This window comes from Podarcis melisellensis (genome assembly GCF_964234715.1).
Source record: "Podarcis melisellensis genome assembly, chromosome: 5".
Lineage (NCBI taxonomy): Eukaryota > Metazoa > Chordata > Lepidosauria > Squamata > Lacertidae > Podarcis > Podarcis melisellensis.
In genome coordinates this window covers 27822750-27847806 of record NC_138537.1, presented here as the reverse complement: position 1 = coordinate 27847806, position 25057 = coordinate 27822750, and the positions used below count along the sequence as shown (strand labels likewise).

At 40.5% G+C, this 25057-nt stretch overlaps 1 protein-coding gene across 3 annotated transcripts in view; it reads right to left on the bottom strand.

The window, feature by feature from the left end:
- Positions 1-26: 26 nt before the first annotated feature.
- TFDP2 (transcription factor Dp-2) overlaps positions 27-25057 on the bottom strand; it is a 36934-nt gene continuing 11903 nt past the window's right edge. For all 3 annotated transcript variants that reach the window (XM_081911299.1, XM_081911300.1, XM_081911298.1), the window contains 9 exons: positions 19092-19213; positions 15065-15112; positions 13673-13835; positions 11948-12091; positions 11285-11353; positions 10577-10728; positions 9550-9716; positions 6474-6579; positions 27-5238 (listed from right to left, as the gene is read on the bottom strand). In XM_081911299.1, the coding sequence (XP_081767425.1) occupies positions 5061-5238; positions 6474-6579; positions 9550-9716; positions 10577-10728; positions 11285-11353; positions 11948-12091; positions 13673-13835; positions 15065-15112; positions 19092-19213 (1149 nt within the window). In that variant the 3' untranslated portion in view covers positions 27-5060. The remainder of the gene's footprint in view (positions 5239-6473; positions 6580-9549; positions 9717-10576; positions 10729-11284; positions 11354-11947; positions 12092-13672; positions 13836-15064; positions 15113-19091; positions 19214-25057) is intronic.

Genomic DNA, 25057 nt, shown 5'->3' with positions numbered 1-25057 from the left:
TTGCTTAAAAACAAGAGCAACCCCAGTTGTCTTTAAATTATTTTATTCTGTTCTACAGTTTAGCTTTACTTCTCAGGTCACAAACAGCAGGATATTATTTTTCTTCAAAGTATGCATGCTTTTCATTTCAATCAGATGCAAATACTTGCACTCTTCTGCACAATCCTTACTTGTAGCACTTCAATAAAATACAAGATCACTTGAAATATGCAGAAATAGATTCTTATATAAAATTTCCATAAAAAAATAATGGTGTTTTTTTATAAAGTATGTCATATACTACAAGGTAACATTTTTCTATTAGATCAGACATATTACATTGCTAGTAGCAACAGTCTTAAAGTGTAAGAGTTTCTTTGCGTCTGCCTTCTTTCTCTTAAGACACACACAAGACTACCACATTTTTCACACTTTAGTCACACAAACTATATATTATGCGGTAGTAAAAAAAACAAACACAAGCAGAAAAACCCAGCCTCTCTACAAAATAGCATAAAACAGATTTTAAAATATCTGGTAGCTAAGTCATGGAACATTACATCTTCTGCAAGTTCATTTACAAACTACAGACTAAAGTTGCTGCAATGTGCTGGGGTTGGTTTAAATATTTGGATCACTACACAAAGGCTACTTGAGACACAGCTGTTCTGTGTGTACAACATTGCCACATGAATCATTACCATCATCTGACAAGTTTCTCTGCTGCTGGCATATCGATGTGGTGAGAAATAAATAGGCCTTTAGATCATTTGGAGAAAACAGACTATCAAGGTTTTGGTAAAGACAAGAATGCTTTCAGGCCATCAGAAATTCTTTTAGGAGGACATAGTCAGAAGTTCTCTGGTGGAATAAAATGGTTGTACTTTTCAAATCATAATCTTTAACCAGTTTTGCTCAGGTGTGCACACCAGACATTTATTGCTGTGTACAACACTATGCAGTTCATAAAAAATGGTAGGAAGAAACTTAACGTTGTCCCAGGCTTAATTCATATGGGTAGCATCAAAGCCAACCATACTCAGAATAGACTCCCTGAAATACCACTACTCCAAATATGATTTGGCTATTTTATTTTCACCTGTGTTAGTGACAGTGGGTTCGCATGATGCAAATCCCTGTTTTAATTAAGACATTTTTGTCAAAGAAACATATATTTCCCACAAACACAAAACATATAAACATTGCATATAAACATTGCATTGTGGTTCCAGTTTAAAAGCATTAAGGATCTTTCATATTTACTTATACTTTCTGTACGCACCCACATAGCAAAATTTGAAAACTACAACAAAGGCAGGGAATAACTTGCGAACATCCATATTGCTTTAATTGATTTTTCCTGTAGTTGTTGTTTTCAAAGAAGTCTGAGCTTTTCCCAACCATTCAACCATTTCCCTCCAAAACTGGTTCCGAAGGATAACAATCAAAGTGCTCCATAATATTCATGCCATAAGGTCAGCCTCTTTGGTTACTGTGAATTTTCTCTCTTCCCCCTTCTCCCAATTCAGATTGCCAGTTTAATCTGATGAAATCTCAAGGGTTCACTCTAGTCCTACTATGAATGCAGCACCTGGCATGAAGGAATCGTAAAAGGCATAGCAGAACCCCATCTTTTCCCATCTGCTGTTAATGTGGAATAAGATGCTTGTCCACTCCTTGCATATCACTGTCCCATCCACCTGCCCCCATCTTCTTGGTCAAGAAACATTAATCTCTCATTCCCTGTAACACCCTACCTAGCATAGTGGTCATGCACACACACTACGTGAGGAAGAGCAGGAGAACAGTGTTCTGTTATGCTGTGTGAGGAACACGCTTCATGAAAGTGCTGTTATTTGCAGAACTGGGTTGAGCTCTAATGACACAAAAGCTTCCCATGGACTCTGATGAACAAATGTAGGCAGAGTTATGTTCCAATTTCATAAAAGTGTGTGCGCATCTGTGGGGCAAATCTCAGAATATGGTTCTGGGGTACAAAATTCAGCTTTGCAATAATCTCACAAAACAGCAAGTTTGCAGCCCTTTTAGTCATGCTGACATGCTTGAAAGTCGTGGATAAATGCCTGCTTGAATCTTGTGGACCAAGAGTTCCAGTGGCTGAGGTAGGGCCATAGTGCCCTTCCTAACTTTGTGCCTCTCTCTAACAAAACTAGAATAAATTAGAGGCAGAACAGTAAATCATTTCAAATACGAACAAGAGAAATAATGAAATGAAACTCACTCTGGCACAGAATTTGAACTGTCTCTGTACATATGTAAGGGAAACATCCTCTTGAACCACATAATCTGCCATCCTAGTTTCAGGTAACCATTCACTTCAAGATGTATTGCCCTAAAAGGGAGATGGGGAAGTTGTGATCCTCCACTATAGCACGTGTTGGAATACAACTCTCATCAGTCTTAGCCAGCATAGCTAACTGTCAGGGGTAGTTCAACAACAGCCAGTGGGCCAAATTTTCCCCGCCCCTACCCTTAAATATGTTTAATGTCTAAGACCTAAAACTGCTTATAAGTAATTGTGCTGGTTATAGGCCATATTGTGCACTTAAGACATGGCAAGAAGTCCATGCATCCATACAAATCTACTTTGGAACAGATTCATGAATATATGCATGCAATGTGGTGATGCCAGGTTTGTGAGTGTGTGTTGTTTAGTGGAGTGGGAGGAAAGAGATTTGCTACAAGGCTGAAATGATCAAGGTAGAACAGCAGCTTTATAAACATGGGTCTGCAATTTTTTGTAATGCAGGGAATTGTGATTTAAAAGGCCAAAGGAGCATGCAGGCAAGCTTCTCACAAGCCCTTCTTCCTGTCCTCAGCTTGTTCCCTCAAGTGCCTTTCTCCCAGCTAGTTTACTTCTGGTACTAAAAGCCAACTGGGAGAAAAGACCTGGAAAGATAAGCTACTAAGTAGAGTTTATCCCCCAATCCTTGTGTTTACAGTGAATGGATGGACCCACATTAAAAAGACATGCATCTCCTACCATGAGAAAGTTAGAGTGAAGGTGAAAATGACTTTGTTTTCATTCTACCACATCTCCATGTTTTTGTTCAGAGACTGAGCACCTTCCTCCTCATTTGGTCAACCAATTATGACACAGGAAGGCTTGCTCAATTTGAGTTCTATTCAGAGCACTATGCCTGGAACATAGTGAAATCCTGTATTCGATATATGTGAAAGACTGGCTAATGGTTTGCCAAATCACAAACAGTAAGCAATTTTAAAAATTGGAACACGCTTCTGCTACCTCCCAGCTGGCAATGTACCCCTAAAGACTAAAAATGGAACTCTTCCTTTGGATGTTAATACTCATATGCAAAAAAAATCAGTCTGGGGCAAAAAAACCTAGTATATACCTTCTCTAAAACATTCTTTATAATTTTCCCCAAATTAGATCATAGTACTTTCAGCTGAAGCTGCCTCATTTAACACACACACACAATCAAAGTAAAAAGCCTCTTTAGATTACTGTATTCATATATTCACATCCATTGTTACACTTGAAGATACCAGTTTCTTATTTCCCTATCAGCACTGTATGATTTGCAGCAAAGATTATGGCTTCATAGATCATTTTAAAACCTGAGATCAAAATAGTTTCTTTAAAAAAAAATCATTTTTTGTTCTCTAAAGAAAGCTGTATTTTATTTAAATAATTTATAATATTTCATTGGTCTAGTAGACATTTAGAAAGCAAGTTTATTATGATTTCAGAACACACTTGTCAACTAAAATTGCTTGGACTTCATAGGACTGTAATTTAAGATTCTATGGGGGAAAGCTTTGCTATAATTTAACCTTCCTTTATCCATTAAAAAGTGTGGGGGAACATCACATATCAGTTAAAATCTTAGTATTTTGTACTGTCATCTTTAAAAAATTTAAAAATTCCTTCAATACAGTTGTTTCATTTCTAAATTAAAACAGCAGCTGCACAGAGTGTGCTGTGAGCATTGTCTCACTGCTTAATGGACAGTAGAAGGGGAAAATGATAACCTGATGAAATACTAAATCTGGAATAGTTAAAACAGGATTTCAAGCTGAAAACACATGTCTCTTTGTGAACGTATACCACTTCTTCACACAGCTATTCAACCAGAATAAAACTTCAATAGCTTCCCTATCACATAGTCTTATGAGGCACGGTGGTTTTAAATATTTGTGTTCTTCTGTAGAAAAAAAATTTGACAATTGGGCAGAGGAGTTAATTAGCATCTTATGTGATGTAAGGGAAAAGAAGCAGGCAACTGATGATGATATAAAAAGAAAAATTGTGCATTGTCCACTCTGACCTTTCTGAAAGGTGTTTTTTCCCCTAATAGTGAAGAGGAAAGTAATGCGAGCCAATTCAATTATTCAGTATAATCGGTAGAAGGGGAGATGTGGAGTTGCACACTAACCATGTGCCTTTTAAAGCTTATTGGGAAAGGGCATCCCACTCTTACCCGTCACAAACTTTAATGAGGGTCCTCAAGTTGCCTGGCAGTTTACAGAGGAGTCCACCATGGATCCAGGAGGCCCCTATGCAACCAAGCTACTAGGACCACTTCCAAACTCTTTCTGGCAGTGAGGACTACAAACACAAATACATAAAACACAGGAGCTGACCCTCCACGCACACAGAAGAGGAACAACCCATGCATGAGAAGTGGCCTAGGGTAAATGTGTCCCAAAAGGAAGTGCAGGCAGTCTGTCACTGTAGTGCTGCTTAAGTATGGAATTAACATGTTGCAGGGAGAAGAAATCCATTCTGTCTCTGTAGATGAGATTTGGGTACTAATGAAAGAGAACACTGTCACACCAGAGGTCATTTGCTTGTTTGAAGGGCTCCACATTCTCTCCGATGTGCATAGGTATGAGCACTGAGTCATTCTCTCTTCTTGTTCTGTAGTAGTAGTAGTAGTACAATGTCCTGTGCCTTGTTATAAGCACCTTCCTGTCTCTGACACCTTTCCAAAATTTCAACAAAATTGCACAGGGTAAAGAGGCAAAACGTGGAAGAAAACTAAGTAAAGAGAGTTAAGCGCACAAGAGGAGTATTTCAAATGACTAGTGTGCCTTTATTCTGGTGAAGAAGAATCATCTTCATCCTCATCCTCGTCATTGAAGGAACAGGGGGTTTCACCACGTGACTCTGAGTAGTGTGATGTTGCACTGCTGGACTGTTGGCTGCTGGGAGCCAGCAGCTGGCCTGTTGCTAAGGCCACTTCAGAATCTAGACACAACCCTGGATTTCCACTATTAAAGAAGCAAAAAAATCTGCTTGAGAGAACTGCCTCCTATTTAACAACTTGATACTTAAAACTGCATTCCTCTAAGCTGTAGTGTTGCAGGTTTGGTTAACACATGCAGGTATGCATCTCAACATTAGAATCAATCTCAGTGTTGCATGTGTGATTAAGACATTATGGAGTTGTTTAGTTTCTACAGACAGAACTTTCAAACAGAATACTAGTATGCTAACCTAATCTAATGTTGTGCCATTGTTAATTCTTGTTGCCAGAAGCCTTGATGCAATCTGAAGTCTACAGCATATAAAGGGCCTCATCTGAACACAGGCTACCTCCTCCCAAATTCTGGCATAATACTCTCCTCACCAGATGCATACTTAGTGTTGCATTGGCCAAGATCCCACTCCTTCAGGTCTGTTTACCATGCAGCCTGATAAAGAGTTCTAGAGAATTAGAAAGCTTGGCACTGTTTTGTGGTATTTTGATTGGTCTAATAAAAGCTATCAAATCATGAGTAAATCAACCAAGGAGAAAGTGATGTCCATGCATATGTGAGCAAATCCTTCATAAAATAGGATCTGTGGCTTTAAATAAGTAATTTCACTTTTTCCAGTCATCCTAATCTAGAACCCTACTTAATCTTAAACCCATGAACACATTAACCTTAAACCCCAATCATAGTTCAGCGATTACTTCAGAAATGTATATAGCAAAAGGTGATCAACAGAGATGTAACAAAAATCAGGGTGTCTTGACTTGAAGAGCATCAACCCAGTATCTGCTTGGGAGAATTTAACAAGAAATAAAGGCTCAGGGCTCACTTTTCCCAGAAGGCAATTGTAGTTTCTTAATAACATAAAAAGAAGCCATCCATTCAACATTTACTTAGGTAAAAGGTAAAAGGACCCCCTGACAGTTATGTCCAGTTGCGGACGACTCTGGGGTTGAGGCGCTCATCTCGCTTTACTGGCCAAGGGAGCCGGTGTACAGCTTCTGGGTCATGTGGCCAGCATGACTAAGCCACTTCTGGCGAACCAGAGCAGTGCACAGAAACGCCGTTTACCTGCCAGAGTGGTACCTACTTGCACTTTGATGTGCTTTTGAAGTGCTAGGTTGGCAGGAGCAGGGACCGAGCAATGGGAGCTCACCCCGTCACAGGGATTTGAACCGCCGACTTTCTGATCGGCAAGCCCTAGGCTCTGTGGTTCAGACCACAGCGCCACGTGCGTCCCGCTTACTTACCTTGAGTTAAAAAGAGCAGTATTCCCAGCTGTGGCCAAAGCAGAACCTGCTTGAGCTGAATTTAAAACTAGCCCCTGGTTCAAGCAGTAAATTCCTGTAGACATATCTAAAAGAAAGCATTTAGTCAATTACAACTCAACACGTAACATGTATGTGGAGTAAACATGCAACAACAAATGGTCAATACTTTTCCTGTACAGGAACATACTTTTCTATTCTCTTGAGGCATGCCCATGCACCAAGCTACATGTCTGGAATCCTGAAAATCTCACCTTTTAGTCTATTCTGCAGTCATTGAACTGATTCCACCAAGCCTTTTGAAGTTGAAGGGATACATGTGGCTCAGTCTCTTCCCTAGGACCATCTAATCCCTTTCTCATGTTGTGTGAGAGAGTTTAGGGACTGGCAATGGGAGCAGAGACATACATGTCTATTTTCTGTAAAGTACTTGGTATGTTACCAGTATGAAACACATATATAAACACAAGGGCAATATGTATTAAAATGTCTCAGAAAAACAGTATTTGAGGGGGTAAAGTAAGTAATTAGCTATACGTTATATAAAAAGCTAGTTGTTATTTTGTGGTCTATTTCTAGTAAGAATTGGCACCAGCTTCTCTCTGTTATAGCCAAGTAGGAATGCCTGAATCTTGCAAACAGGAGTTTGATGATCTGAGTTTATTGCACACCTATTTTCCCCTGGCTTTCTGTTCTGTTTCCCATGTTATCATATTAGTGGTGTGTCCCACATGCTAGGTAATTTTTTTTGGGGGGGGGGGATATCTTTAAGCCTATCAAAAATATATGCAAGTTAGCTTTCTAGATTGATAGTTCTTGCATGGTAAAACAAACTTCAACCTGAAAAGGCTGAATCATTCAGAGCATTTTTGAGAACAAAATATTGCCTGGTGAACTTAAAAATACAATAAGCTGGGTGACTATTTGAGTTAATGCCTCCCCTAATTATCTAAGGAAAATCCCTTTAAATGCAAAATGACATCATAGATCTAGTGTAGCAAATTATCTGGAGAGTCTTTGAAGTGCCAGTGAAGTGGACTATTTGCATGGGTCTAGTGTACTTTGGCTGTTCCAACAAGAGGGCAAGTTAATCTTTCAGGTACACTGGTAAAATGGTACCAGTGGTAAATTAAAGCTGGCATTATTTTTAGCTCAGGAAATTTTAAAGCAAGACAAGGCCCTCTATACACTCAGACAGATGGAACTAAGAGATTATCTTAGCTTGTTCACTCGTTAACCCTTTCTAGATAGTACAGTGAAGATAGGAGAAATACAATAGAGGCAAGTTCAACTATCCAACATTCAACATCTCAAGTTTATTCAGCATCCATGAGGAAATAAAAGTGCTCAATTGAAGTATTTATACCCTTGAATATAGAGATCCAGATAATGAAATCATTGCAATATTACTGCTCTACTTATGGGATTTTGGTATAAGCAAAGTCTACAACATCCAATTTTTCCATGTTCAATTTGGTGCTTTAGTTTAAACAATACAATAGCTCATTGACTGTCAGAATAAAGTTGCCATTTGGGATACTGGAAATCCTGTTTAGGTGTGATCAAAGTTGGAAGCTTGCTTCTCTATCTATGTTCAAAGATGCAAGACCTAGAGGCTCAGAACATCATCAAGAACAGGATATCATTAGCGAATAACTTTTAAAGAGGAATGCACACAACACCATTTTTTGTTATTAATGAGCCATAAGAATATGAACGCAAATGCTTATTTTAAACATTTTACTACCTTAAAAGAAAGGATTATGTTTAACAAAACAAGTAGAGGCTGTTTTGCAATCCTCTCCCTGAAAATTTGTACAACACACATTTAAATCAGCTACTTTGTTTGTACAGGCCTCTGATTTCTGTAGCTATGCAGATTAGACAGATCTAGCCACAACTTTACATTGCGTAATTATGTTATGATTAAGAGAACAGATAGGAATCCTTTGAAATAGAAGTTTGCATAGGGAACGATAAAAAAAATGAACTGGTTCATAAGGACAATCAGAAGGCCTAAGAAATATTGAAACTATCATTGAATACAAAGACAAAACACAAGATTTGCAGCTTTAAAATATGTTTTGCGTTACTCTAAAAAATTATGCATATGTTAGTTTTTAAAAAGGTGGTTATATTCACTAAACAAGGAAAATTTCTCTGGGGACACAATGGGTTGGGATTCACCTAGCCAATCTCATCAGTGGAAGCCACTTGCACAATGCGGTTTTCTTCCACTCTTCTCTCAACAAGCTGCAAAATTCAGCTTAGGGGGGTTTCGAGGAAAACCCCAGAACAGCATGCAGGGGGAGGAGAGCAGCTTCCAAGAGTAGCTCACATATACTCACATTACTCCCTCTGTGCTCTACAGTCCTCCTTTCAAAGAAGGAAAGCCTGTCACTTTCAGGGTGATGAGCACCAGGCACCTTTAAGAAGGGTTGGTGACCACAATAATATTCCTTATTTGGTGTGCCTGCTGCCCCTTAGCAAAGCAAATAGTCTGGGGCAGTGAAAATTGTAGTTCAACAGTATCTTGAGGGCATCAGATTGGAGAAGGCTGGTTTAAAGTATAACATAATCTGCTCTACCTATGTCACAAATGGTTTAAAGTGGTTCTTTAGCTTATCTATTTTGTGACTGTGTGTAGCAAGCCACTTCAAATATCGTTCCACTAAGAGAGATTCTGTAGCCAGAATCAGCCCCTTGATCGTCAATACATTTGCTAGATACCTTTACTGAAACTGTGCAGCATACATTTTCACCGGACTTTAAAAATATGTAGACACTCCCTTAGTTTTAAATAGCAGGGTGACAGCAGGAATTATTAATGGCACTACTTTGAATAGTACACCATTCAAGCACTTTGGTTTATTTACAAGTTCTGGAATCTCTAGTTGCAGATGACTACTTTTAAACCTGTGATTTAGTTTGTACAATACTGCCAACTTTCATAAATCACTCAGTATTGCCATCCTCATGCAGTCTGACATCATTAGAAATTCTTCACGATGGTGAGGATTTGCATTTAATCAGCAACATGCAAAAACCACAGCCTTACCTGTGACATAGCTTTCTAAAGCTTTAGGCACTAGTGATTTAGCAGCTCTTAGGTCTGCCGATGAGCATTTGCCTGTCTCTAGGCCAAGTGACATTCCCATTCGCTTTAATACTTCAGTGTCATCATGGATCTCAAAAGTGCTATCAAAATTAAAAAGGTATTCAAATCTGTAAGAGGGGAAAAATGAGTGAGATTTCCTAGTACAGCTTAGATGCATTTTCTAAATTATATGTTAATAAGTGCCCAAATACAATTACACTTGCAGGATTACTTCATGAGTCAAAGCTATATTTAAAACATAACTAGGTACAGAAAGTGCTTCTGATTGCATCTGGTCAACTGCCATCTCAGCAGGGTACAAATTATTATATTTCCCCAATTAAAAACACTTTTTCCATGCGAGGCAATAGGAGTCCATAAACTTTTCCCCTTCATTAAACAGATTCAAAGTTGAGGGGAAATCTTGCTTAAGCCAAAATCTTTTATTGTAGTAAACCAAATGGATTTTAAAGGTCATCTACAGACTCCTCACTCAAATTCAGTGCCCCCCTTCCTGCCCACCAAATGCATTTTAAGTTTATTTCATCCCTACTTAGGTCCTTTAGCCGTATAAAATTGGTAAAAATAACTTATAGGACAGCTTATAATTGCTATTAGAGAAGCTGTTCCAGAAACAAGATATTTTGTTGTTAGCCAGCTTTATTATGAAAGTTTTTATAACACAAATTTGAATATAAAAGCAGGCGTCAAATAATCACAAATACCAATATACTGATAACAACATCTTAGCAGGTCAAATCCTATTCAATATCAAAAGCGTTTCAACACAGAGGTCTTCCTCAACAGGCGGACCGAACGTAAAAAAAAGTACATGAATTGGGAGAGTACATGAATTGAGTACATGAATTGGGAGAGAAATGGGTAAAATCTGATGGCAATTTGATTTTTTTTTAATTTAGAAAAAATGTTTCTTAGGCTTACTACAAAGCACTCAACACTACAGCATGTACTTTCATATCACACTCACTTGTCAGGAGAGATGCTGCAATCTATGACGGTACTTTTGCTTGTGTTTATTACTAGAAAAGGCAGTTGTATTGTAGAATTTAAAGCTGGAGCACCCTGAGTCTGCTGTTCGTTTTGTTGATTTCTTTGTACCAAATTTTTGAAAGCAATTTGCTGTAGAAGGAGATGAAAATTATCAAATTTTAAAACACATAACAAAACCTGCCCTAGATTATTGTGTCAGAAAATGAGAATTGTTTTAGTATTAGATGAAGCATTGAGAAGCTTAAATTTTAGTATTACTGCAGATTTTGATAAACAAATGTAGGTTAAATAAGAAAATGTCACTGATTTTCTGTGATGCTAGACAGGGAATGACTTCTGTGTTCATACTGGTTTGTCACAGATTCCTTTGAGCATTTATTTGCTGTATTAGGAGGCAGGCTGCTTTTCAAAAGGCAAACTTATTTTAGTTTACAGCTGAAGGAAACATTGAAGTATGCACTCTGCTAGTTTAAGAATGCTTATTTATATATATATATTTTAAAACCACACCACTTAACACTAGTAAACAACATGCAGTGCATTCAACAAAGTTTTACTCAGAGTAGACTGACTGAATTTAATGAACATGACTAAGTTAGGTCCATTAATTTCAACAAGCCTACTGTGAGTTAGCTGAACACCCCCCCAATGGATTTAAGTGATATCATACATTTGAAAAATATACCTGAAGTATAAGTTCTTGCAGCTGAGCTCTCTTCTCTTTTATACGTTCTATACGCCGTTGTTTCTCTATCTTAAATATGAATATGAAAAGAAAGATACAAAATAGTAGATAAATACACAGAAGTGTATTTTCCTCTGGGCCAAGGTGAAACTGCTTCGTGACTGTTTTAGGGAACCTGAATCGCAGCATATAGGACATATATTGTAAAATCGTCAGATGTACTTCAGATGCCATCAGAACCTTTCATCTTGCATCAATCAAGTAGGGAAGTCAGCAAAGTTTAAGTTAAAAATGAGACAATACTTTAACATGGGGCAGCTAACCAGAACACTGCAATTCTGATTTGGACTTAGGTATAAAAACTATTATATTTTGAAGTTACTGTTTATTGTTTAGTTCCCTTTTAAAGCTGCCCTAAAATAAATATTCCAGGACAGTTTACAGTCTATTTCTTAAGACTAAGATTTTATTATACATTTATAAAAACAGTATGTAAAGATTAATAAACTTCTACATTTTTTGGTTGGTGTGGGGCCAACACAGATAGCACTCACACTCATAATTTATATAGAACCACTCTACTTAAAGTAGAATTCATGTGTCTCCATTTTATACACAGAAAATACAACGTTAGCCAATATAAATTTTCCACCCCTCACTCACCTCAAGGTTTTGACATTCTTGAGCCGAGTTTGTAGGAAGACCTATCCATTTGATTTCTTTTTTCTCCTTTGAAATAATGTTCATCGCCATCAATACATTGAGGGCATCATAAACTCTCCGCCTAATATTCTTCTGATCATAAACCTGTTTAAAATGCACTACTGTTAAATATATCATCAGCTCGCTACAGGTCTGAAAAACAGTATTAAATCATTTTAAAATGCATATAAAGGTTTCACTGCAGGCAGCACATTAATATGAACACTATAACTAATATTTACGGACAAAGATTGTAGAAAACCAAGACATATACAATATCAAACCAGTGGTGGTTCTCCTTCCCAATCACATACATATCTCATATTCTTCCACAGGAATGTGGAAAAGGCATATATAAATTAATGTGAACATTGTCTCTAAGTATTTACATGCTCAGAAGTAACTGCATAATTGATAAAGTATACAAAATTTGTATATTTCTCCCTACAACTACGTAGGAAAAATATCATGCAAAAAGTTGCCTTGATGATATCCAAAGCTTGAACAGGGGCCAAGAGAGGTCCAATTTATTACCTAATTAGCCGTGAGAACAACATTTTCAAGTTTGATTACAGAATCATTAGAGTACTGAATCTTTGAAAATGCCACATGTTATAAGCATGTATTTTTTATTAAAAACATATGGCAACATTTGAATAGACTAAAAGGGCAATAAAACATACGTTTTAATCTATAGATTGCTAGACTAAACCATGAAAAATTGAGAAAGCTAACACATGTCAACTGATGCTGAATATTAAAGCAGTTTAAATATGTCCAAGCTCTGTGACTGCTGCATTCTTCCCCTTTCTATATTTGCTCATACTTTTCTAATTTGGGCTCCGAGGAAGCAGTGTTGGCAGCAGAAGCTTCCAAAGGGTGGCTACATCTCCCGCCACCTGCAGCATCACTCCCCGTACAATCATGTCTCCTCCGGCTCACAGGTGTTGCAGAGCTGCAGCCACCCTGCACCTTGAACCTGGCAGGGCAATAATGGACAGCGAGAGGAGCGCTCCTCTACTCGCCCTTGGACCATGAGATTTCACAATCGCAATTTCCTAATGGTAAGATTTCACAACAGCAGCCTGCAAAAAAGATTTTATAGTGCTGAAACGTGATCTACCCATTTCAGTCCTTCATTGAAGGTGATGTCCACTACTACATCTTAGCAAAAACAACACTCTTATAGCAAACTGAGGCAGCTGAGTGCCTGTAAGTCTAAAGCTAAAATAGGACTGCTCCAAAATAAGGGAATGGTTCCCATCTACTTTGAAGAGTCACAGGAACTGCAAAAGTATACAAGTTTGTAAATTCATGGGGAAGGTGTAGGGGAGAGAGAGGAGAGATTCAAAGGCTGAAAATGGGCTAACAAGCACATGTGAGGTCCCAGGGCTTACAGAATGTTGACAGCAATTGAGTCAGAGAGAGACAGACAGACAGCTCTAAAGGAAACTGAAGCCGGAGAGACTGTACAAGTTTATTATGTCAATCTATGACTGAAAATAGCTGAGGCATAGATTGGTAAGTGTTTCAGCAAAAGTGGGGTAGGGAAGAAAATTGAGAGTGGAGTGAAAAGAGCATTGGTCTCAAGCCCTTAATAGTTTACACATAATATTTTAATTTGATTTTAGAGGAACATGTGCGTTGAAAAATATTAGATGTGTATGAATGTTACTTTCTACTTACTGAATCTGTAGCTAAGTGGCCATTAGAGTTTGTAAAATCCGATACCAGCTCATCTGCAACTTCATTATAAGATGTTGTTCCTTTATGCTGGACCTTTTCACATACTTTCATTGAAAAATGTCTCAAACCCTTTCCATTTTTATCTCCTTTTCTGCTTCTTTTACTGTGATGAAGAAAAATTCAAATCTTAAGTTTGACAACAAAGACCAATCACAGATTTTTCATGCTAAGCGCTATCTGTTTGCTGGAAGGTTCAGTATTTGAAAAAAATGTTCATTTGGGAGAATATGATAAATAATTTATAATGCTAGAATCAGCCATGCAATTTTAATTTTATTCTCTTTCTTGCAAGATACTGCTTTGTGCTTACGTTATGAATGTGTTCTTTGCAAAGATTAAACAGTACATTAAACCATCTAGCTAGTTTACTAGAATTTTGGAAGTGCAGAAGAACATACTGTGAAATGTAATCATTTTCAAACCAAAATACCAGCAGCAAATCAAATAATTTGCTCCAATGCATTTCAAGCTCATAATGTTTTTCTTCTGGGGAAATGATTCTATGTTTTTTGGAAATTCTACAATGGTATACTTGCTTACAACTCACATATAATAGAATCAAATGGTGTATTTGCCATTTTTTACTTGCGGTGGCAAAGAAAACCTTGTGGGGTCAGATCAAAAGTACATATAGTTCAGTACTTTGCTCCCATTAGTAACTAGCTAGACTGTGAAGCCCACAGGCAGAGCATGAGGTCAGTAGCCTACCACTACTGTCTAGCCCCCATCCCCACCCCAGCAGCCAGTATTCAGTGCAATACTGCCCCTGCATATGAAGTTTCCATATAGTCACATAGGCTCAGGCAGAGGTTTGGTAGACTTGCTGGTAGAGATGGTGGGAACTGAACCTGGGACCTTTTAACATGAAAAGCATATGCTCTACTATGACTCTAACATATTTTTTTTACCGTCACTAACTTCACTTTCACTTTCTATATACAAGTAGTAAAATTCAGTTGCTATAAAATCTTACAAGTGTAGCCCTGTAGTGATTGATAAAGCACTGAAGTAAGTTTACCAGAATTGTGCCTGCAGAAAAGCACATGGCGATTTAACTAATTTTTCTCACCAGAAGTCAATGATAGATCTTATCACCTCTACAAAACTGCATTTCCAAATATTTTGCAAGTTATATAAACAACCGGATAGTTATTAGTTCGAGCCAGACAATCTGTTAGAATAGGTGTGCAAGTACAACAAAGGACAATATTATTTGTTCTATTACAGTAAACTGAACTATTTCAGGGAGATGGAAAGACACCAACAATTAAAAATGAAATCTTGCTAACAAGTTCAACGGTCAGATATTCAGGATGCAGCAGTGATACAAACCTTTCCGAAAAATCTGATTCCATAAAGTCTCGAGTTCGTTTTCTATCCCTGTAAACATTAAAAAACAGCACATATCAAAATATGGATTTTAGGCTGTACTAATGTTTCCTAGCACAAGTTATACCTATTCTAAATATTTTAAGTACTTGCTTTATTCATTTTTAAAGCTAGTCAAATATATTGAGCATAATTTGTAATAGTTATAATTGCCCCTGGGGAATGCAACTTGACTAAACTTAAATCCAATTAAAACTTAAATAAATTGGAATTAATTTGTACATTGTTTGTTTCAAATTATTCAGTGTACACCACTAAGTGATTCCTTGGTTAAACAGTTATTTTATTTACATGAATTTCTAGAAATAAAACCAATGGGTGAGATTCAGTTGTAAGAGTTTTGCTGGGATGAGAAATATTGTTTCTGTTCAACTTCATTCCCTGATCACCTTCCTGAGCTCTAGCTGAGGAACCTGAAACCTTGCTGGGGAACGGGGGCTGATCAGCAGGCCTTCCTAGACATACTAAATGAGCATCTTATTAGAAAAATGGGCATTTTTTTCTTCTCCATAGGGAAGGCCAATGGAAGAGAAATTTTGATAGACCCGAGAGTTCTTAAGAAAGGAACCCTGGTAGAAGAACTGGATGATAAAACAGCTGGAGAATTATTTCTGCTGCCTTTTGTAGTGCTGGTGCCTGGGGTAGCTCTAGAACAGCTCTTGCCCTTTTCTGACTTTTGCAGAACTCTTGTAGGGACCTGGACAGGAACAAACTGGCCACATCAGTTCTCAATCTGGTCATAACACTCTCTGCCCTAGTTCTCTCTTAAAGCCAATTTTTAAGAGGATATGTGATTTCATTCACATTGTTATATGCTCGTACAGTGGTACCTCGGGTTACGTATGCTTCAGGTTACAGACTCTGCTAACCCAGAAATAGTACTTCAGGTTAAGAACTTTGCTTCAGGATGAGAACAGAAATCGCGTGGTGGCAGCAGTGGGAGGGACCCATTAGCTAAAGTGGTGCTTCAGGTTAAGAACAGTTTCAGATTAAGAACGGACCTCTGGAACAAATTAAGTACATAACCAGAGGTACCACTGTATAAATATTTCTGTTTCTTATTGTGTTTGTTGCATTCCAATTATATGTAGTAGTTCCTCAATTTAAAAAAAAGAATGAGATGAAACAACCAGGTCCTCAGTCCATGCAATGAACTGTGAAAGTGGTTGATCCTCAAACAAAACTCAAGAAAAGCCTGAGTGGTGAAGATTGCACCATTTTCCTCTGCTGGTTGCCTGCTCAAGACCTGGGCAGACTGCACCACATTAGCAGCTATTTCTCCTGCTGCTTTTCCTGTTTTCATCTTTGCAGTGCCTATATAGCTAAGGTGGGTCTTGGCAGTGTTTCTCCTCCCACGATGCTTTCCTTGTCCTGCCCCTAGAGCAAGGGAGTTATTCAAACAAGCAGACACATGCACTCTGCTTGCTTATCCTCCACAACCAGCCCAAAGGAAGAAGTTCATATGTAGAGCAGCAGCAGCAGCAGGAGACTGGCTCCAACTATCAGAAACCATCCCACATCTTTGACTGGAAGGCGCTGTGGGTAAATGGGTGTTAGGTAGTTTGCCTGTTCAGGATGGGGTTGCACTGCCTCTAGTTTGCTACCAAGCCAGGTTAAAGCGCCTGTCATTAACGTATGGAGCCTTAAGCAACTTGGGAACCATTTACCTGAGAGAACGTTTCCTCTTATATATAGACCTATCTGATTACTAAGACCTTTAGAAGAGGCCCTGCTAGCTGTGCCATAAGCGAGAGAACTCAACTGGGTGGCAACAAAGAAATGGGCCTTCTCATGATTACTATTTTACTATGTTTAGAGAAGACTTTAATGTTTGATGGTTTATTGTGTTTTTAATATTCTGTTGGGAGCCGCCCAGAGATGGATGGGGTAAAAATATATTATTATTATTATTTCGCAGAAACATTTGGATACAATCACTATAAGGAGGAAGGAAAGGGCACACTGGGGAAGGTGGTGTTTGTCTGTGGAAGAGGACATACAATCTGATAAGCTAGAAATCACAAAAGAGGAAGGCTCCTCTACCAAATCATTGTGGGTGAAGATAGTATAGATGTAAATATTGTGGAAGCTATCCTATTCAATATATATATGTAAATGGACAATTGCTTAGAAAATCCAACATGGCCACATTTGATGAGGGGATTGGTAAAAAGAAAAAGAAAAATATATATTGCATACCACTCTGAGATCCTCGGATGAAAGGTGGTATAGAAAATTTGTTGTTATCATAATTATCAAGTTGAAAAGGAAAGTCAATAGGGTCGGATTTCTCCAAAATCCTTATGAGTTGTTTAAAACCACAAAATTAGATACCACAGATCAAGAAATGGTACGACCAGGGCTAATAGGGTGCCTGTGCCATTAACGAGCAGCATAAAAGAAGCCATTAGAGACAAGAAAACTTCCTTTAGAAAATGGAAGTCTTGTTGAAATGTGGAAATGAACGGGAACACAAATTTTGGCAAAATAAATACAAGCAGATAATAAGGGATGCCGAAAGATAATTAAGGAGCACATTGCTAAAAACATGAAGACCACCAACCAATAAATATTTAAATACATTAGTATCAAGAGACCAGCTAGGAAGACAGTTGGACCTTTGGATGACAACAGAGTTAAAGGTGTATTGAAGTAGGATAAGGAGATTATGAAGAGAATAAATTAATTATATGCATCTATCTTCATAGTGGAAGATATAGGGCAGATCCCTGTGCTGAAATTAACTTTCACAGTGTGAGGAACTGCGGCAAATAGTAGAGACAAAAGACAAAGTGTGAGGTATTATTGACAAAATTTTAAAAAATGACAGGTTGCCAGGTCTGGATGGCTGCCACCCAAGAGTTCTTAAAGAACTCAAATGTGAAATCGCTGACCCGCTAACAAAAAGCCAGAGAAAAGCACTGTCAAAGACAAAATTACCAAGCATAGTAGAACCAGTGGGGCTTCTATAAGGGTAAGTCCTGTCTCTCTAACCTGTAATTTTTTTAAGAGTGTCAACAGACATATGATAGAGGTGATCCAGCTGACATGTATTTCGACTTTTAAAAAGCTTTTGATGCAAGATCACACCAAGGATTGCTGAATAGGCTTTAGCAGTCATGGAATAAGAGAAGTCCTCTGGTTAAGAAACAGGAAACAAAGTAGGAATAAATGGACAGTTCTCACAATGAAGGGATGTAGAAAGTGGAGTCCCTCAAGCATCAATATTGTGACCTGTCCTTTTTAACTTGTTCATAAATCATTTAGTTAGGGGTATGCAGTGAGGCAGCGAAGTTTGCTCATGATATGAAATTGTTCCGGGTGGCAATAACAAAAAGGAGCTGTGAAGGATCTCTCCAAACTGAGTTGAATGGGCAGTAAAATGGCAAATGCAATTCAATGTATGCAAGCGTAAAGTGATGCATGTAGGGGCAAAAAGAATATCAATTTCACATATATGCTCATAGGGCCTGAAGTGGCAGTGACTGACCAGGAGTGAGACCTTTGGGTTGTAGTGGATAGTTGTTTACTCTGTTTCTTAGCTAGCTGGGAGAAGTGAAGGTAAAAGATAATGAGTGCCCTGAAGGATAGAGGGTTTAAAAAAAATAAAAATTCCTGTATTCCTTACCTGCAAGTTAAAGAGATCTTGGATAACTTAGGCAAACAAAAGCAGATGATGTTAAAGCCTTTTCTTAGCCCTACTTTCAGATTGGCATACTTCTCTAATATGCAAGTGTGATGCTATACATCCAACAGAAATTTAAGGAAGGAGTAAGGACTTGTTTTAATTGCGCAAATAGTCTCCATTATTTCTATCATCCCATATATAAATTTTGTAACTTAATGAACCTTGACCAAAGTCAAGTGGCTACATGTTTGCATACAAAAGTCAAAAGGTGCATTAAGCAGAATTCCTAACTTATGAAGAAAACATGGAACTCAGAATGAACATGCAAGAACGGATTATTACCCTGGAACCCAGCCAGTGGCTTCAGTTATATGCATCTGTGTGACCATGGCTGATGCTGTGGTGTAGGGACACCCAATGAGAACACTTCCCGAATTGGTCAGTCTTTGTGGTGTGCTTATAATCTATGGAAATTAGAGAAAGAACAAATTAAACTCTGCAAAGTAAACCTGAACACAGAAACAGTAAAATACATCTTATATGGAGCTTAAACCAGAATACAGTGGTACCGCAGGTTACAGACGCTTCAGGTTACAGACTCCGCTAACCCAAAAATAGTATCTCGGGTTAAGAACTTTGCTTCAGGATGAGAACAGAAATTGTGCTCTGGTGCCATGGCGGCAGCAGAAGGCCCATTAGCTAAAGTAGTACCTCAGGTTAAGAACAGTTTCAGGTTAAGAACGGACCTCCAGAACGAATTACGTTCTTAACTTGAGGTACCATTGTATCAGTATCTATCCTCAGAAATACACAATGAAAGTGTGGAAGTGTACAATTTTCAGAATTGGGACTGTGCTAAGAGATTAATGATGCTGGGATAAAGTCTTAATATTTAGAATCAGAGTTGGAAGAGATCTAAAAAATCTTGTTGAAGGAATAAAGCCTCTCCAAGTCAATCTATTCCACTGTCAAACAGAACATACCAGCAAGAGGTTACTCCTAATTTTTAGCCTAAATCCTTTTGATACAATTGATTTGGGTATTGCCCTCTGTAAAACAAATTACAATATCATGTATGTGTGAGTCATTCAAATATTTGAAGATGGTCATTATATCGCCTTTAAGAGTTTCCTCACAGGACATGGTCTCCAGCTCTTTCACTCTTGTCACTCTCCTCTGGACATGCTCCAGTTTGTAATTATCCTTCTTAAACTGACATTTCAAGAATACAGAGTGGTACCATTACTTCCAATGACCTGGACGCTATATGTCTGTTGATGCAACCTAGAATTGCATTAGTCCTGTTAGCTGCTGAACACACTGCACTGCACTGCTGACTTATTTCATAGTTTAAACAGGAAGTCTACATTTTCCATGCATCTCTATTCCATATCAAATGGTCTATAAACACAGCATGACTTTTCAGTGTTGGCTACACCCTTAAGAAACTTTTGCAACAAAGTCAGCATGATGTCAGCCAGATGCTGTCCTATTGAGAGGCCACCTTCTCTTTGTTGAACTGCCAATCAAAACACACACAAATCCCTGATAGTAGAAGATGCTCTGTCCTATTGACTTGGGAAACTGAATTCTTCTTAACCATAATATGGGTTGTAACAATATCTTTTTACTTCCCAAGAGTAAATGTTACAATAAATGTTGCCAAGATTATAATAAAAATATTAAGAATGCAGTTCTTATTCACTTTACAGTGAATTAAAAATATATTTTAAAAATTTGTTAGTAGAAGAATGCTTTACTTGAGTAGAAGGAATGAATTAGCAAGATCGAATGTGGAGGTGGTGGAGCAGAATCCTACCATCAGGCCCTAAGCCCAACACATGTTCAATTCAAAATCTGTACAGAGTTCAGGTCCTCCACACCTGGCCTGAAATAGCTAAGCAGGGTTAGGTAAGACAGGAAGATAACAATTCACTTCCTTGCAATTTTTCTTAACGATGAAAACACAAAATTGTGTAATAACCTGATTTTTCTTTGTGAGCCTGTTCAAACAATGGTTGCCTCCTGGAGGCAAAGTATTGTCTAAACAAGCCAAATTTGAGAATGTAGAGTTCTTTCACATGAGTGGCATTCACAGCATTTATGGGGGGGGAATTATGTATACTGATGGTTTAAGATAAGGAGATTAGATCATTCTGTATGGCAACATATTTTCAACCGAGAAAAACAAAGAATATAAAACCCCAAACGTAATAGAATTAGGCATGCATATAAACTTATGCTAAGCTACAAGTAACCGTATGAAGCATATTTATGGGCCTGGCTACATAAAAGTTTTTGTGGGGCCAGAGTTCAGCAGCAATCTTGAAAGATGAAAAATAAACAATATTCAGCGATATGCCATTAGGTCTCATCTGAGTATCATCCACTTAGTTATTAACCTTGACATAGGCTTGTACAAACTGGAATTCTAGGATTTAAAAGCTCTTCAGTTTGAGACAGTTAAGGCTTAACAAATTCACTAATGCACAAAACAGTATGAAACGTATATGGTGCCCATCTTAACTTCCATGTCATGAAAGTAGTAAATATATTCTGGTCTAATGTTGTAATCATAACTCAAAGCGAAATTTTTAAGCAGCAAAACTCAAGCCTTCATCAGATTACACTTAAGTTTTGTTAGTTTGGCAGATCCTCCATGCCAAATGTCATTCTAATAGGGAGTACATCCTTTTGATTTTAAGATGGCTAAACTTTTCAAGCTGAAACACAACATGCTTCAACTATGAAGCCACTTCTGCAGCTCTACAATACCATGCAGAGTTGCAAATGTACACACCCTGGTCTTGCAGACACACATCTATGAATAGTTCAGAAATGAACATATTAACACACCCTTACATTGGTACAGTGGTGCCTCGCAAGACGAAATTAATTCGTTCCGCAAGTCTCTTCGTCTTGCGGTTTTTTCGTCTTGCGATGCACGGTTTCCCATAGGAATGCATTGAAAATCAATTAATGCGTTCCTAGGGAAACCGCCTTCAGACCAGGTCCGGGGACAGTCTGTCCCCGGACCTCTTCTGAAGGCTGGGGGGCGCGGGCTTCGCAGCAGCGCTACGAAGCCCGGCGGCTGGGGCAGGTGTTCCCGCCCCCCCACCCCGCTTCGGAGCAGCGTTCCGAAGCGGGGTGGCTGGGGCAGGTGTTCCCGCCCCCCCGCCCGGCTTCGCAGCAGCGCTACGAAGCCCAGCGGCTGGGGCAGGTGTTCCCGCCCCCCCACCCGGCTTCGCAGCAGCGCTACGAAGCCCGGCGGCTGGGGCAGGTGTTCCCGCCCCCCCCCGCCCGGCTTCGCAGCAGCGCTACGAAGCCCGGCGGCTGGGGCAGGTGTTCCCGCCCCCCCGCCCGGCTTCGCAGCAGCGCTACGAAGCCCGGCGGCTGGGGCAGGTGTTCCCGCCCCCCCGCCCGGCTTCGCAGCAGCGCTACGAAGCCCGGCGGCTGGGGCAGGTGTTCCCGCCCCCCCACCCCGCTTCGGAGCAGCGTTCCGAAGCGGGGTGGCTGGGGCAGGTGTTCCCGCCCCCCCGCCCGGCTTCGCAGCAGCGCTACGAAGCCCGGCGGCTGGGGCAGGTGTTCCCGCCCCCCCCGCCCGGCTTCGCAGCAGCGCTACGAAGCCCAGCGGCTGGGGCAGGTGTTCCCGCCCCCCGCCCGGCTTCGCAGCAGCGCTACGAAGCCCAGCGGCTGGGGCAGGTGTCCGGGATCTCTTTTGAAGCAAGCGGCTGCGGAGAGACGCGATCTCCCCGCAGCCGCTTGCTTCAAAAGAGGTCCGGGATCTCTTTTGAAGCAAGCGGCTGCGGAGAGACGCGATCTCCCGCAGCCGCTTGCTTCAAAAGAGGTCCGGGATCTCTTTTGAAGCAAGCGGCTGCGAAGAGACGCGATCTCCCGCAGCCGCTTGCTTCAAAAGAGGTCCGGGATCTCTTTTGAAGCAAGCGGCTGCGAAGAGACGCGATCTCCCGCAGCCGCTTGCTTCAAAAGAGGTCCGGGATCTCTTTTGAAGCAAGCGGCTGCGGAGAGACGCGATCTCCCCGCAGCCGCTTGCTTCAAAAGAGGTCCGGGATCTCTTTTGAAGCAAGCGGCTGCGGAGAGACGCGATCTCCCCGCAGCCGCTTGCTTCAAAAGAGGTCCGGGATCTCTTTTGAAGCAAGCGGCTGCGGAGAGACGCGATCTCCCGCAGCCGCTTGCTTCAAAAGAGGTCCGGGATCTCTTTTGAAGCAAGCGGCTGCGAAGAGACGCGATCTCCCGCAGCCGCTTGCTTCAAAAGAGGTCCGGGATCTCTTTTGAAGCAAGCGGCTGCGGAGAGACGCGATCTCCCCGCAGCCGCTTGCTTCAAAAGAGGTCCGGGATCTCTTTTGAAGCAAGCGGCTGCGGAGAGAAGCGATCTCCCCGCAGCCGCTTGCTTCAAAAGAGGTCCGGGATCTCTTTTGAAGCAAGCGGCTGCGGAGAGAAGCGATCTCCCCGCAGCCGCTTGCTTCAAAAGAGGTCCGGGATCTCTTTTGAAGCAAGCGGCTGCGGAGAGACGCGATCTCCCCGCAGCCGCTTGCTTCAAAAGAGGTCCGGGATCTCTTTTGAAGCAAGCGGCTGCGAAGAGACGCGATCTCCCCGCAGCCGCTTGCTTCAAAAGAGGTCCGGGGGCAGCGGGAAGAGCTGCCCCCGGACCTCTTTTGAAGCAAGGGGCGGTGGGGAGAAGCGATCTCCCCGCCGCCCCTTGCTTCAAAAGAGAAGACCCGCTGTCCCCGGGGCAAGCTTCGTTTTGCGAAGCAAGCCCATAGGGAAATTCGTCTTGCGAGACAACTCGAAAACGAAAAAACCTTTCGTTTTGCGAGTTTTTCGTCTCGCGAGGCGTTCGTCTTGCGGGGTACCACTGTATACTATATAGCTGTTGTCACAAATCATGCCCCTTTAAACCATGGCTCAGAAGTGCTAATAATATTTTAACAAAAAACTCTAGTGTTTATGCCAGCAAACAGCACACAAAGCTTTCCCATTTCAAGACTAAATATTATTGATTGAAATATTAAATATTTGGTATTACAGTACTAACTATACCATCAATACAGTCTGTGTCAAGCAATAGACTACAGACTAAGAACGCTACACTTTGTATTTTATTTGAATACAAGAATAGTGGTTAGTTTCTAGTTGCGGTATCGTTTAATTTTACTCTACTGCCATCTACTGTAAAAATTTTAAAAATGCAGACTATAGGGTTCATTGCTTGAAAGGGCTCACCCAAAAACCAGAACAAAAGTAGACAAAACCATTTTGAACTTCACCCTCTGTTTGAGCCAGGCAATGCCAGCTTACTATAAAACCAGTGCAGATGTAACACCCCCAATCTTCTAACTGTGCTCAAAAGATTGGGAGCATGCCACTTACAAGCTCTTTCTCCCATGCTGGGCTATGATAATTTTAAATGAAAATAAGAGAGAAACTGGCACATGAGGAGAAGTATACAAGTCCTCTGTAACTCAATGAAATATACTATTGGTGCCCAAAGAAGGTAGAAACACCCCTTACAACACATTTTGCTGCAGGCCTCAAAAATGGCTGCACTATGGAGAAGAGGACGACGACTCCACAACTATTGGTGAATGACTGAGATAAGAGAGAGGCAGAGACGTCACAAAGATGTATACATTATGTTGCAGGTCTCTCCCCTGTCACTGCACCAGTTTCCTTGAACAGAACAGTCATCAATAAAGCAGCAGCTTTTTCCTACTAATAGGATTCCCCAAGATGCAAAAGATACTGTATTTTTTGTCCCATAGGACACACCTAGTTTTTTTGGGGGGAAATAAAGGAAATTTCCCCCCCTTTATTTGCCCCCCAAAACCAGGTTGGGGAATCCAAACCAGGTCAGGGAACAGCGGGATGGTGGCGCTGCGCCTCCCCGCTTTCCCCCGAGCTTGTGGGGCTGCCCGATGTCTGTCCGACATCCGCTCCGGGAGGCAGGCTGCAGGTGTCTTCCCGAAGCGCCGGACGCTCTGCTTTCAGCGCTCCCCGCGCTCCGGGAAGTAGGCTGCTATCTTTCAGCGCGCTCCAGGAAGCAGGCTGCAGATGTGTTCCCGAAGTGCCGGGCGCTTTGCTTTCAGCGTGTCCCGTGCTCCGGGAAGCAGGCTGCTATCTGCAGCCTAGGGAGCCCTGCAGGAACTCCCATGGGCTCCCCAGGCTTGCTGATAGCTTCCTGAAGCCTGGAAAACGAGAGGGGTCGGTGCGCACTGACCCCTCTCGCTCTCCAAGCTTCAGCGAAAGCCTGCATTCGCCCCATAGGACGCACACAGATTTTCCCTTCATTT